Below are 18069 nucleotides of genomic sequence, written 5' to 3'. Positions count from 1 at the left end.
AGCGTGAAAAGACATTTAAATCCATACAAATCCAGACCTGGAGGGCTTTAAGACCCTGAAGCACAAACAAAAGGATCATGCTTGCTAAACCTCCCTGAGGTAAAACATAGGAAACATAAACAACTGTTGATTGTACTGTTCTCCATAAGGACCTAGTACGTTTAGGAAAGATTCAAGACACAAAATGGAGGTGAATAAAACAAGCATCCACAGCAGAACACTATTAAACCCAAACCCTGATTAAATTCTTCAAACCCCAAGGAGGCAATGATGTACTAATGATCTACTCTCATCTGCGAAACAATCATCAGTCAACAAGCCCACTCAGTACGGCGTGACAGTAGCTTAACGCATGCTACATTTAATACTTCTTAAGACTTTGTATTTGTTTTGTTTTTTTAAAGACACTCAAGTGGAGTTTATCAGCAACAATTTGTAGGGGTGACATACCAAATAAAAAATATTTCAAATAACTCGCATGTAAAGAAAATTCATGTTGACTAATGTTCTGCTACAGAAGCAACACCACTGAGGAAAAAAGAAAAAAGGTTATTGCTGGAAATGGCTTCGGTGCTTTGTGACAATGGACATGTGCTCTACAAATAAACTGAATTACGCTGCAATAAAAGAGTTTTATGGTGCAATGACTGGCCATAAGTTTTGATTTGTGTGAGTATTTGAGCTATTATTTCCATATAACAGTGTGTATGTGTATGCTAGCTCATTAGTACACACACACACACACACATACACGTATATATATATATATATATATATATATATATATATATATATATATATATATATATATACACACACATACATATATATATATACATATACATATACATATATATATATATATATATATATATATATATATATATATATATATATATATATACACACACACACACACACATATGTTTATATATATAAAACTCCCAGGGATGATATGAGGAAGAAGCCTTGGAAGGAACCAGACTCAAAAGGGAACCCATGAGAACTTTACGTGCCCCCCAAAACACAGACAACCAATGAACCCTTAAGAGTTCTAGATTTGAGCTGTAGATTTTCGAGTGTGGGAGTTTAAGCTGATTTGGTCTTTAATTTGTAAAATGCAATTTCAGGGATTGCCGTATTCCCGCCTCATGCCCAGTATTCTGGGGACAGGCTCCGGAGCCACCATGACCCTTGGCAGGACAGTGTGGTGGAATAAAAATAAAATGGAATTTAGACAACTTAAGACTTTCGATGGACCTGGAGACACTCCGAGTCATGCTAGAGCTATAGAAGTAAAACATTTTTCATAAAATACACACTGAAATCATACCCTTATTGCTTGACTTGCCCTGAAACACAACACAGAGGTGAAGATATTCTGCCTTCCAGGTTACAAAGCTTTAAAAAAGACCCTCCATAGTCATGTACTAAAGCTCAAATTGTCCCTTGGTCAGTTTGATGAATCAAAAACCTTAACATTCTATTCTACTTTATTTGTGTAGCGCTTTTAACAATGAACATGAACATACATTTTATAATTTATTAATTTCTCTCTAATGAGCGAGCCAGAGGTGTTGGTGGAGAGGAAAAACTCCCAGGGATGATATGAGGAAGAAACCTTGGAACGAACCAGACTCAAAAGGGAACCCATCCTCATCAGGGTGACACCGAATAATACCATTATAAGTAATTCCCTTTGTGGTCAAAAAGTGCAATTGTGTAACCGGGAAATCCGTTACAGTTTTCACATGAAGTCTATTTTCCTGACATTATCAACTGTTCTCTGATGGAGACTTGGGCGCAAAACTGTCGGTGGCAATAGTACTCAAATTATATGGAAAAAAAATATCACAAGAGTTATTTTAATTGCAAATAAATAAATAAATATATACACTGGATACGATCCCGTATAAAGTATTTGGTCTTAAAAGAACTGTGTGGGTTATTAAGCATACAGCCTCATTGTTTCAGTGATAGCTCAGGAACAAGTCGATGATGGCACTAGAGATCCACCAGCTTGCCTATTGATTAATACAAATCCAGCACCTCAGAGAGACAGGACTCACCTGAATCAGAGCTGCAGGATTCTGCTGCGTAGCACAACTCTACACAACCCATAAACATACACACCTATACACCAAATATTATAATACCTAAACACCAAATTCTTCAACAACCAAACCCTCACTTCTACAACTAAAGAGATCTAGAGTTTAGAAATACAGACTGAACGTTAAATTCAGCCTGAGCTCTGGCTCTCGTGTGCGATAAAGCGAGATAGCTGACCTTTGCGCTCGGAACGTTTCTTGCGCCTTCTCTTGAACCTGGTCCTCATGAGGCAGTAGTAGGCGCCCACGCAGGGCGGACAGTCCAGCAACAGCGCCATGCTAGACAGTCACCCACTAACAGCAGCTACCTCTACTGCTCGGTCCTGTCCTCTTCCTGACACACGCGCACACGCTTGAGGTGTGGAGGTGTGAGTCGCCCCTCTCCCAGTGCAGGTCTAGCAAGTGCATGGGAATCCGGCGCGCGCACGCACATACACACGAGTGAGCATGCACAAGCATACACACATGCACGTGGTCTACTGCTCCTCCCCTCTCCTTCTCCCCACTCAGCACTCGGTAAGACGAGACTGAGAAAGAACGGGGTAGATATGAGTAGAGCTGCTCAGACAGACTCTCATTTAGGTCATTATAATTATTATTGGCACCCTTCAAGAGAAAATAAGCGTATACAAGAAACATAACACACGACGCTTTCCAAGCAAAATCACTAACCTTTTCCCCTAACAAAATAATCCTCATAAATCCACTTTTTAAAGCAATTTCTCTCAAAAGCATATGTGGCAAAATGAATGACCCCCAAAGAAAATTTTAATTATGCTACTGTTTTTATTATTGCACTTTTTGACCAATTATGAGGCTACACACATACAATAATGGAGAAAACAAATAAAAAAAAAATGTTCACAGAAGTCATGAAAAGGAAGGAGAGAAGGAAGGAAAGAAAGAATAAAGGATGAAAGGAAGGCAGTCAAGCTGGAAGGAATGTAGGAAAGAAACAAGGCAAGAATGAATGAGGAAGAAAATTAAGAAAGGAAGAAAAGAAGGCAGGCAGGAATTAAATAAGTAAGTAAGGAAGGAAGGCAAGACGGAAGAACAAAAGGATAAGAAGAAGGAAAGAAGGAAGACAAAAAATAAAATGAGGCAGGTAGACAGGAAGGAAGGAAGGAAGAACGGAAAGTAAAGCACAAAGGAAGGAATGCAGAAGGAAAAGGAAGGAATGACAAAATGAAAACAAGAATTAAGTTGCTCCTCTGAAAGGAACCCACAAAGTGAAGCATCCAAAATTTGCCACTTTCAACTGGAAGTTCAGCTGGAATTGTGTTCTGAAACTGCATACAATGGAAAGCCCCCAAAGCCACTGTAATACATGGTGGTGCATCACTGGCTACTTTTACATGGATAGCAGTAATCTAATTATTGACCTTATTCTGAGTAAGACAATATCCTGATTAAGGTGTTTACATGAGTCCCTTTTAGGATATTCCTTTCATGTTCTCATTTACGTTATAGAACATAGATCAATTAACAGCACACGTCATTACGTCCCCACGCCACGCCATCCGACGTTCCTCCAAAATTTCACGCATCAACATACAGTTGGTCTTCGTTATGGTACCGTATACAGTTTTGGGTGTTTCAGTTTTAATTTTACGAACGCTTCAAGTGCAGTTAATTATTTGTCACGCTATACGTGCAAATAGATGACTGCTTGAAGCTGTGGGCTGCGTCCCAAACCATGTACTTACCTACTATATAGTAGCCGAGATACATGTATTTCACCTACTATACAGCAGGTAAGTACGTGGTTTGGGATGCAGCCGTGCTCTCTTGTTTACCGTCAAACGGTTGAGCACTGCCGTGTTTGTACGTGTCCTGTCACAAAATGTGGTGAAAACTCTCACACGACGTTAATAGTGTGATTAAGATGTTTACATGTCTGTAATACACGTCGATAATGCGACTAAAGCAGTCATACTCCACATGTCTTAATTCCATTTGTGTTTACTTCGAGTATGACTTTAATCGGATTAAGGTAATAAAAAATTGCTGTTTACATGCTGGTTTCTTAATCAGAGTATCGTCTTAATCGGGTTAATATTGGATTATTGTTGTCCATGCAAACGCACTGACTGATGCTTTTGTTGCTAGCGGTCCAGGGCTTCTTGGCAAGTGTTATAACACTACATCTATGCATTCAAATGAGCTTGAAACGTTCTACATGGAGTACAAGATCCTTCAAGTGTCTTCATTTCTCCAGTTCTGTTATACTCTACAGCAAGATGCTCAGTGCTGTTATTCTCTCCAGGGGGGATTTTATCACAACCAGAAAACTACTGGTCTTGTATAATATTTACTGCTAATTTTCTGAAGCTTACTGTAAATAGAGAGAGAGAGTTATGTAAGAAAGTCAGATCACCACATGAATCTGTGTGTGTGTGTGTGTATGTACATTCTGATGTATGCTCTTTAGTGCTAGCGGGTACGCAGAGAGCGATAGAGAGTCTTTCTGATGTCCTCTAAGCTCCACTGACTTCAGCTTCAGCCTCCAGCAACACAGACAGACAGCAAGCATTTTTCCTCATAGAGCCACAGAAACATCATTAACTAGAACTATAGAGAATGCCATCTCTGTGCTAGGCGTAAGAAGAGTCTAGCCTCTAATAAAGCAAGCGAATAGTTCACAAAAAAACCCACACTGGACCCCAAGAATATACAACATACACATCTCCAAAACACACAAAACTCTATAATAAATAACTATAATAGCGATATATCGTGAGCAATTGTCACAACACTTTTCTGAGATGTCACAAGTATGGTGAATTATTTGTATGGCATTTAAAAAAAAAACCATTACATTAATTATATACTAATGGAACTTGGCGAATCTTTCAAATTGTGATGAAGGTTTGTTTTAATATCAAATATACGCATCATGACACTCAGTTGTACACACGTTCTTTTTTTTTTATCACCAACTCCTACTCCTCACTGTAATGCATTTGTATAACTCAATGCTGTGTCTCAGGTTTGTAACATGGTTGATTTACAGTTTGTAAAACGTTCTATGGAGTATGAGAATTTATTTATTTATTTTTAAAGACAGATTTCTTGAAGCTAGACAAAAATGAAGCCTGTAAATGTAGCAAGAAAATCCTAAATCAATTAATTTCCATACCACTCCAAAATAATCCCGCATGCTCGGTTGGTTTACTGTGGTGCTGCTTCAGTGCAGACTCATGGGTACAATTTGGCGGACACAGAACAGCTGTAGCGCCATCTTTTGGTCACCACAAGTTTTCACAGAAGTGATGGAGGAGGAGTATAAATCAATGCACTTATTCATACGGAGTGGAAAATGAGCAGATAGAGCACAACAGGAAGTTATAACAAGGAGAGTAAAGATAGAGCTAATTAAAATAAGGATCGATATATACAGTGCCCTCCACTAATATTGGCACCCTTGGTAAATATGAGCAAAGAAAGCTGTGAAAAATTGTCTTAATTATTTAAAATTTTTTGATCTTTTGTTAAAAACATTCACAAAAATATTCTGCTTCCATGGATCTCAGGGGTATAAATATGAGGTAACACATAGGCCAAATTTCCTTAGTCATTCATAACGATGGGTAAGACCAAAGAATATAGTTGTGATGTGCGACAAAAGGTTGTTGAGCTTCACAAAATGAGAAATGGCTATAAGAAAATAGCACAAGCATTAAAAATGCCCATTTCCACCATCAGGGCAATAATTAAGAAGTTCCAGTCAACTGGAAATGATCTGAATCAACCTGGAATTGGACGTGTGACTATACTGTCTCAACGCACTGAAGAGGATGGTTCGAGTGGCCAAAAAATTTCCAAGGATCACAGCTGGAGAATTGCAGAGAGATTCTGTATGGGGGAACAGTCTCAGATCCCTTGCCATGTATTCTCCAACCTCATCAGGCATTACAGGAGAAGACTCAGAGCTGTTATCTTGGCAAAGGGATGTAGCACAAAGTATTAACTAAAAGTGTGCCAATAATTGTTGCACCCCTAAACTTAAAGATAATTTTTTTTTTGGATAAACCTGTGTTGTGTTTGCAATTGTGTTATATCAATGAGAGCAGAGTATTTTTGAGATTTTTTTTAAACAAAAGATCAAAAGGTTAAATAATAAAGACAATTTTTCACAGCCTTCTTTGCTCATATTTACCAAGGGTGCCAATATCAGTGGACGGCACTGTACACATTAGGCCAGTGCCATGATATCACCCTGTCATAATTAACTAATTACAAACAAACAAATAAATCTAACAATGTTAATTGAATAATTAAATAACTATTTGTTTGTTTGCGTGTGTTCAAAGTATCGAGTGCCATTCTAAACCCCAAGGTCACTTTACCAAAGTAACATAAAAACAGACAGAAAAGGGAGTAGAATAATAAGAATAATACTGTATTGTATATGGAATATTAATGAAAAGTATGTTCTACTGTAGTTGGCTACTTAGGTTTGGGTTTGAACTTAAGGATGGAAGGATAGACGTCAGGCAGGCAGGAAAAAAAGATGAAGAAATTCAGGAAAGAAGAAAGGGAGAAAGTACGTAAGGAAATAAGGAAGAAGTGCTGGAAGACAAGAGCCAAAGGAAGGTAACAAGAAGGATAGAAGGAAGGCAGGAAGAAAAGAGGTCAGGCAGGAAAGAAGGCACACACAGGAAGGATAAAAGGAAGGAAGGAAGGCACACAAAAAATGAAGGAAGGCAGGAAAGAATAAAGGGAGAAAGGAAAGAAGAAAGGGAGAAAGTAAGGAAAGCAGGCTGGAAAACAGACATATTAAAATGTTAAATCTGCAACACCTCCTAAAGGCAAAAGACGGTACTGCAGGATCACATGAAATGACCTGAAACTTATAACTATTAAGATTACATTTAATTTAATATTAATGATTTTTACTGCCTGATCCGCTTTTAAATTCAGAAAAAAATTATGAGGAGTAAATGAATATTGCTGTATAGATGTTATAATGCTATTGTTGTAAGGTGCTGATATATGAGCCATGCTCTTAGCGGCTCAACTCACACAAACGGCTTGGTTTACAGTCAAAGTAATCAACAGAATTGCTGCCATCCTTCTTGTTCCTTCGCTCATATTATAATGGACCGGTTTTTCCTAAATGCATTGGCAAACTTTCAGGACCAACAAACAGCTCTCTCTCTCTTAACTACAAAAATTGAGTAAACAGGAAAAGAATCCATTACTGTATTGAATTTATTCTAATCAATATGTGTTCACTCCCAATAGACCCCAATTCTCCGATTTTTTTCTGCATGCAGACTACATCAGCACTCTTTCAGATTTTATTTTCAGATAGTACTTAGCAATGAGTGAGTCTGAGCTCTTAGCACATTCAGGATTAAGAGTAATCTCTCGGTACAAACTCAGTTCCAAGCTGCTACTTAGCCCTGATCCCAACGGGTCCCCCCCTCTCTCCCAATACATCTCTAAAAGGCTATTAGAAGCACAGAAGACTTAGTACAGGTGAGTTGGGAGCTGGAGCAAAGCAAAACTGCAGAACAACCACACAACTACAACTTTATTATAACGGCATTATCATTTTAGATGGTTCAAACTGAACATCACACTGCATGATGAGGGTTTGATTGAATCGCTCATTCGCGTCATGGTCATAGTGCTTCTAGATTATCCTGATTTACATACATTTTATTTGACAAACGTGAGCCTTGAGATTTTGAAAGCAGGTCAGTAAACTCAGCTCTACATGTTGACACTGTCTATTAATTATAAATAAATAAATTAAGGAATGAATGAATGAAAATAATGGAACAAGGAGAACAGATGGATATGGTCATGGATCCATCCATCCAATCATCTCCTGTACACACACATTCATACGACCGTTCACACACTACGGACAATTTAGAGACGCCAGTCAGCCTATAATGCATGTACCTGGAACCCCCGAAGCACAGGAAGAACATGCAAACTCCGTACACACTTTGCAGAGGCGAGAATCGAACCTGCAACCCCGGAGGTGTGAAGCATACATGCTAACCACTAAGCCACCATTCTTGTCTCCATGGATTGGCTGTTGAAGGCTGTTGAATCATCAAACCCTTTAGGATTTTGCGATCGCAACAATTAACGCAAAATCTGAACTTTCAAATCTACCGCAGATTTTTCTGTGACGTCATCACAATGCACATTCTTTCGATTCACAAAAATCCACAAAAACGCACAAAAATCTCCGCAAGTTGCATTGCAAATTTTGAAGAAAGAAAAATAAATAAATAAATAAATAAATAAATAGAGAACATGCAGCAAAATCAGGCGTTTTTGGCCGCAACAATCACAAAAAAAAAAAAACCCTGCGAAATCCTGTACAGACATTATGTGTGTTCTGTGATGTGTTTAGTGATTCTAGTGCTAATTTGTTGGCGCATACTGTACATTCATTATTCCTGTGAGAAGTTCGAGGTTACGCGGCGTAATCAGCGCTGCTGTCGATTTACATTGCTACTTTACCTGAGATAATACAGCAATGTGTGTATATCGGTTGGTGGTTTTGTCGCCTGACTGAACAACAGGAACCAGTCATGCATCTGCCTGTGATCATGTGCAGAATTTGTGGGTTATGGTGCACAGCTTTTGAAAGTCAGAGTATTCCTATTTTTGTTCATCATGCCCCTGATAAATCACAGATTGAATGAGTCACTTCCTGTCTGACTGTTACGAGGCATGCGCGGGAAATACGCAAGGTAACGAATTAAGAGAAGAGGAACAGATGGAAATGAAATGATGAGCAGGACTTACACACTTCAGTGTCCACTAGCAGCTGGTGCTGGACTCCTGCTGGATCAGCTGACCTGTTGCAGATAGAGAATGATAATATTAGTTTGGACTTTACAATCTGCACTCGAAGACGTTTTAGAAGAGCCACGAGACCCACTACACTCTGGCTGGCTCTTCTTATGTTGTCTTAAATAAACACTTTTGTATGAACAGTTATTATAAAAACTATAATGCAGTCTATTCATGGAAATCTGAGTGTCCAATCTACTCATGGGAAGTCTTGGTTCATTATATGTTTTGTGTGCGTGGGGGGGGGGGGGGTCCTCTATAAATACAAGACAGATCTATATTTTTTTATTTAGCAGCAAAGAAGCTTGTATGGTGCAATAAAGCCAAAACATTAAGTTGTTACATTTCTTCTACCTCTATTACTCGAATCTAGGCTGAAAGTGAGGTTCACGGTAATCACGCACAGTGTGGAATTAATGAACTGATTGTCTTATTCAGGGTAATGAAATGTTATCACTGGTTTGTTCAGTACATGACTTTAGCCTTAAGTTTTGGCACTGACGATGTTTCGGATCTGTAATTCCATCACACGGCAGGGTTTCAAATGAACACCCCTCTTGGTACACCTCATTTAAAACAAAAGTGTGTGTATTGCCTAATCTATATTCAAATCACTGACTACTTTTTGGGAACATCTTCTCATTCATGTAGTCATCCAATCAACCAATCATGTTGCAGCAGCACATGCTAATGTGTGCTAATGTTCACACCAAACATCTGTGGAGAAAATCTGATCTCGATGACGTTGACCGTGGTATAGTTGTTGGTGTTGGAGAAACTGGTTTGAGTATCTGAGAAACTGCTAATCTGCTGGAATTTTCACACATTACAGTATCTAGCATTTACACAGAATAGTGCAAAAAAAACAAACAAAACAAAAAACATCCAGTGAGCGACAGTTCTGTGAGCAAAAACGCTTTGTTGATGCGAGGGGTCAGAAGAGAACAGCCAGACTGGTTTGGGCTGACAGGTAGTCGACGGTAACTCAAATAATCCCCCTTTACAACTGTTTCGAACAGAAAAGCATCTAAGTACACACAACACATCGACCCTTGAGGTTCCCAAATCTTCATTTGTCGGTGAGCCTGTGCTCAATGTAGCCTCAGGTTCCCGTTCTTGAATCCCACTGACTGCTGCATTACACATCTGCTTTTACTCGTCGGAGTAATTAGACTGTACAGATAACGCGTGATGTTTCCAGAATCTGGAACATGCACATATGTGGAAACACAGACAAAACCAGAAAAATAACGTCCAGTGCAAAATGTAAAGCTGTCATATAACTCCCCTGCTAGCACAATATGGAGTCATCTTGTTCGTGTCTGTATTAATGCACTGAACTAGCTCGATATATTTTATTTCATTACACTGCCTACCACTATTTAGGCTAGTTAGGTTTCCAGGCAATCAAAGCATGGGACTGGGCAGCACACTGGATCTCTCGCTAGCTAATACATGTTTAAACCGCGACAACAAAAAGAGTATCGAAAGGTATCTTGAATGAAAATTGGTAGACACGTCGTTGTGAGTCTTTATGTGGGATCATTCTATGTTAGAAAGTGTTAGAATCACCAACCAGGCAATTAAAGAACGGCTAGCATTAGCATTCCCTGTAAAATGATGTGTTGGATCCCTATTAGGCCTTGTCTTTAAAACAGCAGGCCTACTTCCCCACTTTCCTTTCCTGAAAAGCATGCTTTAAATCAACTGTAAAAGTCACACTTCACATTAAAAACAGCCCTCGGTCCAAAGCCACAGAGGCCGGGCGAAATGAAAATGAAACACAGGTCCGGAGCCAAAACCTCAACACGGAAATAGTGGAGAGGAAAGAGAACAGAAAGCTGAGTTTAGAAAAGCTCTATTAGACATTCCTTCCACACAGCCTAAACTAACACGGACTTAAACGTTACACTAGCAGACTTGTATATCGGCATGCCAGTCTAATTCACTGCTCAGCTTTAAACTTTAAAGGGCGCTCTCTTCATCCATCAGGAGAAAGAAGCGCCGTCAAATCTGTCTTTCAGTCTGTATTTTACGTTTAGAATCGCGGTCAGGTACTATCGTCAAATCACGTCATCCTATTTAAACCTGGCCAGAGGTTCTTTTAATACACTATAGTGTTGCAGATCATTAAAGTTAGAAGCCACTTCAGGTTAATATAATCAACACAATGGGAAAACAATGACGTCTCGGTGTTAAACGACGTCTGCGAGTTTACTCCTAATACTTGTAAACTATAAAAGAAATGCTACTTTGTATTAACTTACAACCCCAATTCCCAAAAAGTTGGGACGCTGTGTAAAATGTAAATAAAAACAGAATGCAATGGTTTGCCAATCTCATAAACCTGTATGTTATTCACAACAGAACATAGAAAACATATCGAATGTTTAAACTGAGGAAATGTACATTTAAGAAAAAAATAAGGTAATTTTGAATTTGATGGCCGTAACACATCTCAAAAAAAGTTGGGACGGGGGGCAACAAAAGGCTGGGAAAGTAAGTGTTACTAAAAAGAAACAGCTGGAAGAACATGTTACAACTAATTTGGTTAATTGGCAACAGGTCAGTAACATGATTGGGTATAAAAAGAGAATGTTGTCATGTTGCTTCAGGCTTTTTATCAGTTAACTAATTAATGTTTTACTGCTGAATTAAACAGTACATTTCATGTTTGGCCCCAAACATTTTTCCCCACAGTGTGTATAAACACTTCGTATGTACAGATGAACTGATTTAACTGGCAGATTATACACAGACCAAGACGTGTATGTAATCGATTAGAGGACGACTAATAGTGGATTTTACTGATACCAATAACTAAGTTGGGTGCTACCTGCCGATAACTGATTAATCAACCGACAGTTGTTCAAATTGATACTGAATGAAAACACAACATTCAAACTAAAATACTGCTGAACTTCACTACAAAAATAAACAGTACTGACTGTACCACGAATATGTACTGTATGTCAATAAAATAAAAATGTAAATTTTAATATATTAAGTGTTAATAAATATTAAAGCAAACAAAAGTTATACATCCAAACTGAACAAGAAAGTAACAATCCAAATAACAAATAAAAACAGAGACATACAAAAACGCTTCAAATAACACAACAAAATGAGTCAGTGATTCTCAGACCCTTCTCAGCCGCTCCGGCAAACCGGGAAAAATGATCGGTATGGATTATCAGTGCCGATTAAATCAGCAAAACTGATCAACCGGTCGACCTCTAAAACCAACCAAAGAAACACTGGACTTCAAATATCAAGGACATGTCAATTCTAGCTGTAAGACAGCACAAGCTTCAGAAATATGTCTTTATATTCCAGATGTGTCTTTGTATTCAGCACAAATATTTATGCGTGACCTAAACAATGCAGGCAAGGTCAATGTTTCTCTACTGCAATGATTAAAGATGAAATAATGTCGTAAACAGCAATAAATTCGCCATTCTCAACTAAAGCACTTGGATATGAAAAGACAAACGTTTAATCGTTTCTTTAAAATCACTTCTAATAAAAATGACATTCCATCTCAAACTGCATTCATCACAGTGAGACAACGATCTGGACTCGTGCACGGATTCTACTAAAGAAAGGAGGATATGATGTAATAAAGTGGAGCACCAGTAAGGATCCCGCTGAGATTGAGCTTCTGTCTTTAATTATTTGGTCAAAAGGTCAGAAAGTCGTCTGTTCAGCTTCAGCTGATCAGAGTGCAGCGTCACGCTAAACAACACAGGAGACGAAATAATAATAAATGAATTAAATGCATTTCAATAAGTGAACATCATAACCCTGAGCAAAAACCACAAGGCAGCGCAAATCAGAATGAAGCCAAGACAGGACAAAATCAATCAATCAATCAATCAATCAATATCTTTCAGGTTGTACACTACTCTGATATTGTTTCACACTATAAAGCACATAACTGAGTGCAAAAGTTTCCACACCCTGCGGGTTTCAAATTAAATTCTCATATATTCTGTGATAATGGACAAAGCGAAAAAGTGTGACATTCTTTTATCCTTTTACACACGGAAGCATGCCACAAGGAAAATATAAATATATATAAATATTAAAAAAAAGATCTTTAAAAATTACTTTAATCTGATCTAACCTGTTCAAATGGTAGCTTCATTAATATAAGCTTTGTAGTAGTTTTATTCGTATTTATTAGATGTAATATCCAATCCTGATGAGAATGTACAATTGTAATGACATATCTTGGGAGACAGTGGAATCGTACAGATAATATACTACAGCGGTATACTGTAGATGAAGTGACGAAGAGATTAGCAGGAATAAAACGATTCCCTCCTGAAGGGGGCGCTGTTACTCTTTTCTTCCTCGGCTTCCATTTACACCGAACACGTCCTGCAACAAGCTTTTACCTCATTACAGAACAATTAGCCTTCTACTTATTGCATTCTCATATTCCCATTTGATTACATTAGTGCATCATCAAAACCGTGGCTGATGGCACAAATTAAAGCAGCAGACTGACTACAGAAAGAGTGGCAGTCAGAGGTCATGCCTTGCCCGCCGTTTAGAACAAAACGTCTCCGTGCCAGGACGATAAAGGTGATAACGTGTTCAGCAGTCTGAGAGACTATTCCAAATGCTTCATCATGGCTACATTTATCTCCCCAGGAGTAAACACTGGTGGTGCAGATGACTAGGAGAGATGGAAAACTTTCCACTGTGGCGTAGACAGAAGCCAAAGACGATCCCTGGAAGAGCTGACGCCTGGAGAGAGAGACCGTGTGTTTGCTGGCACTGGGCTCTGCGTTAAGTAGCATTTGAATCAAACTGGCCTGCGGCAATCAAGCGGTGAGGCAATCTCAGCAGGAAATCAAACCGCATAGAAACTCAAGAAGTCTGAGTCGAGTACAGTGCTGTTTCTCTGATATTGTTCTAATTCATCACCGAGCCTCACTGCCGCCGCCGCCTCCTCCTCCTCCTCATTTTACCATCCCACCTCTTCTTCAGCCCACACGTGTTATGACTTGTTCAAAGCATGGAGGTGATAATAAGATTTGATTGTCCCGTGTGCTTTATCTTCCCTCAGCTTGAGGTTAAGTGACTCAATCAGGACTGTAGACAACACCTGCTCTGTGTCCTGCTTTGTGTGTTGTCCCGGCAGAGCAGAGCTTCCACGGCCGGCTGTGAATGACTATACACAGATCACTCCGAGGTACAAATACCTTGACCATATTGAGTAAAAAAAAAAAAAAAAAAAAAAAAAAAAAAAAAAGGGGGCAAGTGAAATTCAGTGAGCGAGTCCATAAATCACACTTCATGAGAGTGCAGAGTAGAGTGCAAGGATTTTTTTGGGGGGGGGGGTTCTGGTGGAAGGAAAAGCGAGCAGTTCTGCCAGAATGACAGTCTGATTGAGCATATGAGAGATATTCAGCTATTTTAAATTTAGAAAACGTCTGTTGAAAAAGTGAAATATGTAATATATTTACACATCCAGAAATGGCAGTACTAGTTCTGACCAAATGAGGGCACTAGCATTTACTATTTACCAGACCAACACGCAGTGCAGAACCTTCCCTGTAAAAGAACGGCCGGAAAGAGGAGTCCTGAATGACATGAGGATGAATGTGTAATGATTAAGATACAAAATAGAAAGAGAAAGACACCAAGGGTCAGGGGTCACCACTGCCGATTTTCTGCTGACCCTTGCCACAACATTTCACATTTCGCCCACTAAAAATGCAGAGCCTGTGGCTCAAGCCTGTTTTTTTTTTTTTTTTCTGTGTTCACACATTCAGAAATATCCATGAATGATATCCAGATCCTGTTTGCTCATATGCAGAACTGCCCCAAATTAGATTTAGTTTGAATTGTAACCAACACAATAGCTAATCTGATGGCAAGTGACAACTTCTTCTAGAACTCGAAGCGTTTCTTTGTAGCGGTTCTTCGTGATGGCTGGGTTATTAAAATATGGCTTTACTCTCAGTGGCAGTGTTGACAACAAAAATGAGTCAGATAATGACGATCGCTACGGACTAATCCAGGAAAGTAGAAGGTTAGAATCTGTCTGACTTGAGTATGATTCCAAGAAGAATGTCTCCAGCTTTCATGACAGGCAGACAGCACAAGTTCATTCTTTAGCAGGAATAGCTTGTTTAGAAAAAACCCCCACAATTTACAAAATCTCATAGCTCTATGGTCTGCAGTGATTCCAGAAACAACCCCTCAGTGGAACTGATCAAACCCTGATGAAGATGGAAGTAGGTCAGTGGGATCGGATGTAGTAAATGAAGGTCCCGTCACATCCTTCCCTGCTTTGTCCCTATGCTCGCTCTGTGCGTGTAAAGGTGTAAGGTTTGTGCGTATACATCTGTCAGATTTGACATAAGCAGAGTTTTATTAATATAGTTTTTTTTAAATAAATCCCTTTTCACAACAAAACCTGACTGTGTACTGATGGAATACGCTAGCTAGAAGGGAAACAAATAAATTAGCCCTTGATGCCTAGATAATACAGAAATACAATAGTAGTATAGATGCTGGGAAGCACTAATAAGAAATAATAAGAAATATGACTTGTTTCTCTTCACTTAGAAAGGTATAGGCAGGTACACTTCCACAAGCTTGAATTCATAATCGGAAACAAGGGAAAGAAGAAAGGGTCTAAACATGGAAAACAAGACTGTCATGTCTTGTTGCGAAGTCTTACCATGCAGTTTTAGGTGCACTAAAACTTTGACATTGAAACAACAGGGGATAAGCAGACAAACTCATCAGGACTAAACACAGAACAGATGAATACAATCAGGCAACAAATCAGAGACAGGATAAGGGTGAAGACAGGACTGGAACAGAAGGAAAAACAAACACGATTACGTGAATGTGACATAGACGCAGTACAGGAAAAACACTTTCCTGGAGGTTTCAGACGGAACCTGGCTATGTAATTCTTCCAATTCTTGTACAGTATGTACACATTCTTCCATCGGAAAAAGTAGTCCTGTCTACACACACCTCAAAACATTCTACAAATAAAAATACGCTTCACTTAAACACTTACAGACTGTCCCGACAGCTGCACTTCCATTATAGGCGAGTTGTATTTAAATGGGGTTTCTGTTCTTTCCTCAGTACACAGAATGGCACATATGATACAGATGCGGTGCACAAAGATTTGGTTCAATTTGGTTGCCAGCGGTGATTAATGCCAGATAACCGTGACTAATGTCCCTTTTAAGATGGATCACATGTGGCCCTGTGGGAGCTACTAGGTTTTGCAGCTCTTATAATCATGTGCAGAAAAAAACAGCTCTACTGGTAGATTGGGCTGGAAATATTGAGCTATTAGACAGTGGAAAAGGACATGAGGGAAAAATTACTGCTGCTGCACTCGGTGTGAACATCCGACAGGAAAGTTGGGAGGATATTAGATTTATTTAAAAGATGCCTTGTGAATGTATCCCCTGTAGTCTCTGCCTTGGGCACTCCGCTCTCGGTCTTGCAGATTTTGAAATATTCAACACTGCAGAGATGATCTTGTTCCATCTCTAGCCACACACACACACAGACACACACACACACACACACACACACACACACACAGTTCTCGAAGACCAGGGAGGGGTATGCCACACACAGATGAGGCACATCAGAACCAGGCCTGTACAATAAAAACCTAAATCCCTGAAAGACTCCAGTTGCATGTTTACCAGCTATCCATAACAGACACGTTCTGCTCGGTGGTGAACTATAAAAATTTGGAATTAGGGAAAAACATAAATAGCTTTAGGGTGTGTGTCTGTGTGTGCATTCAGTGTTTGTTCCTGCGCGCACACACACACACACACACACACACACACACACACACACACACACACACACACACACACACACACACACACACACACACACACAGCACTTTGCTCCATCTCTAGGATCAGGAAGCGTCAGGCCATTAGCAAACATCATTACTACATGGGAATGTGCAAATGAGCAAACACAAAAACAGGAGAGGCACAAGCACACACAAACACACAGCCACAAAAATACTGGGTCTGTTTTTGTTTATAAGCAGCAGATACAAAAGGAAGTGTGTTGCTGAAAAAGGGGGGCGATGTGCTGCTTCTTTATGCAGTCCAGAAGACTATGCACAGCCATACTGGTTGTGTGTGTGTGTGTGTGTGTGTGTGTGTGTGTGTGTGTGTGTGTGTGTGGTGCAGATCAACCACTGAGCTGGTTTTGACTGCTTGCCACTGCTCTAGGAAAACAATGCACGGTCTGTTTCTCTGAGGAAGCAGGCTCTGGTGCGGCCTGACGACTGAGAACAGGCCCAATCGCTCACCTCGGCACCTTGGACAATGAAGCTGGCTACCCCAAGACCTTCAGAGTGGTGGGGGGGGGGGGGTTAAATTAGCAAAGAGTTAAGATCATCTCAGTAGCTGGAATCAGAGCCATGATTGAGCGCAACAGCATTCAGTTCAGACTGACATCAGCAGAGTCTATGGCCCTGACCCACAAAGTGTACTTCCAAACAGGAGACACCATCAAACTTCAGTGTCTGAGCATCTCTAGTAGTTTGTGCAACATTTTCTTCATCTTTTTGCACTAAAACAACATTGTAGACCAGTAGGGAAAAGTTCTCAGATTAGCTATTTGGCCCAACAAGCAGAAAAGGTCAGTGACACTCTCATTACTCAAGCTCTGCCCATCTGTTCATTATTTATCAACTTCCACCTATCTGCTGGAGCTAGCACATTATTTTTTTTTTTGACCAAATGACCAATGACCAAATGGAGCAAGCTGACTATTTTGTATTCCATTTAAACCACTTAACAGTGGTGTCAAATTGGCATGCAGGCGACTTTGTTTGGCTATATTTCAAACAGCATAAATATCACTACAGACACGGTACTGGAAGATGGTTCGGACGTATTCTATAGAACGATAAGAAAACAAGGGCTTGAGGGTTCTATGGATAGCTATAGCAAAGAGTTGCTGAATTCTTGAGTCTGATTGTTCAGAAGGTTTTTGATTAATTCTGCATGTCAGTCACGCCACATAAACTAAGACTAATATTAAACAACTTGAGAAATGCAGCGACGGTGTTTGGGGATGTTTCGGAGAGTCCAGGGTCAGTGTTTGA

At 39.5% G+C, this 18069-nt stretch overlaps 1 protein-coding gene across 5 annotated transcripts in view; it reads right to left on the bottom strand.

The window, feature by feature from the left end:
• The window catches only part of adarb1b (adenosine deaminase RNA specific B1b), a 184090-nt gene that overhangs the window by 54109 nt on the left and 111912 nt on the right, over nt 1–18069 (bottom strand). For all 5 annotated transcript variants that reach the window (XM_053627341.1, XM_053627339.1, XM_053627340.1 and 2 more), the window contains one exon: nt 8889–8941. Coding sequence is in view for 1 of the 5 variants with exons in the window: in XM_053627338.1 (XP_053483313.1) it covers nt 8889–8941 (53 nt within the window). In the remaining 4 variants the exon portion in view is untranslated. The remainder of the gene's footprint in view (nt 1–8888; nt 8942–18069) is intronic.

Source organism: Ictalurus furcatus, chromosome 6 (assembly GCF_023375685.1).
Source record: "Ictalurus furcatus strain D&B chromosome 6, Billie_1.0, whole genome shotgun sequence".
Taxonomy (NCBI): Eukaryota; Metazoa; Chordata; class Actinopteri; order Siluriformes; family Ictaluridae; genus Ictalurus; species Ictalurus furcatus.
The sequence above is the reverse complement of the archived record's forward strand: the minus strand, read 5'-3'. Positions and strand labels throughout refer to the sequence as shown.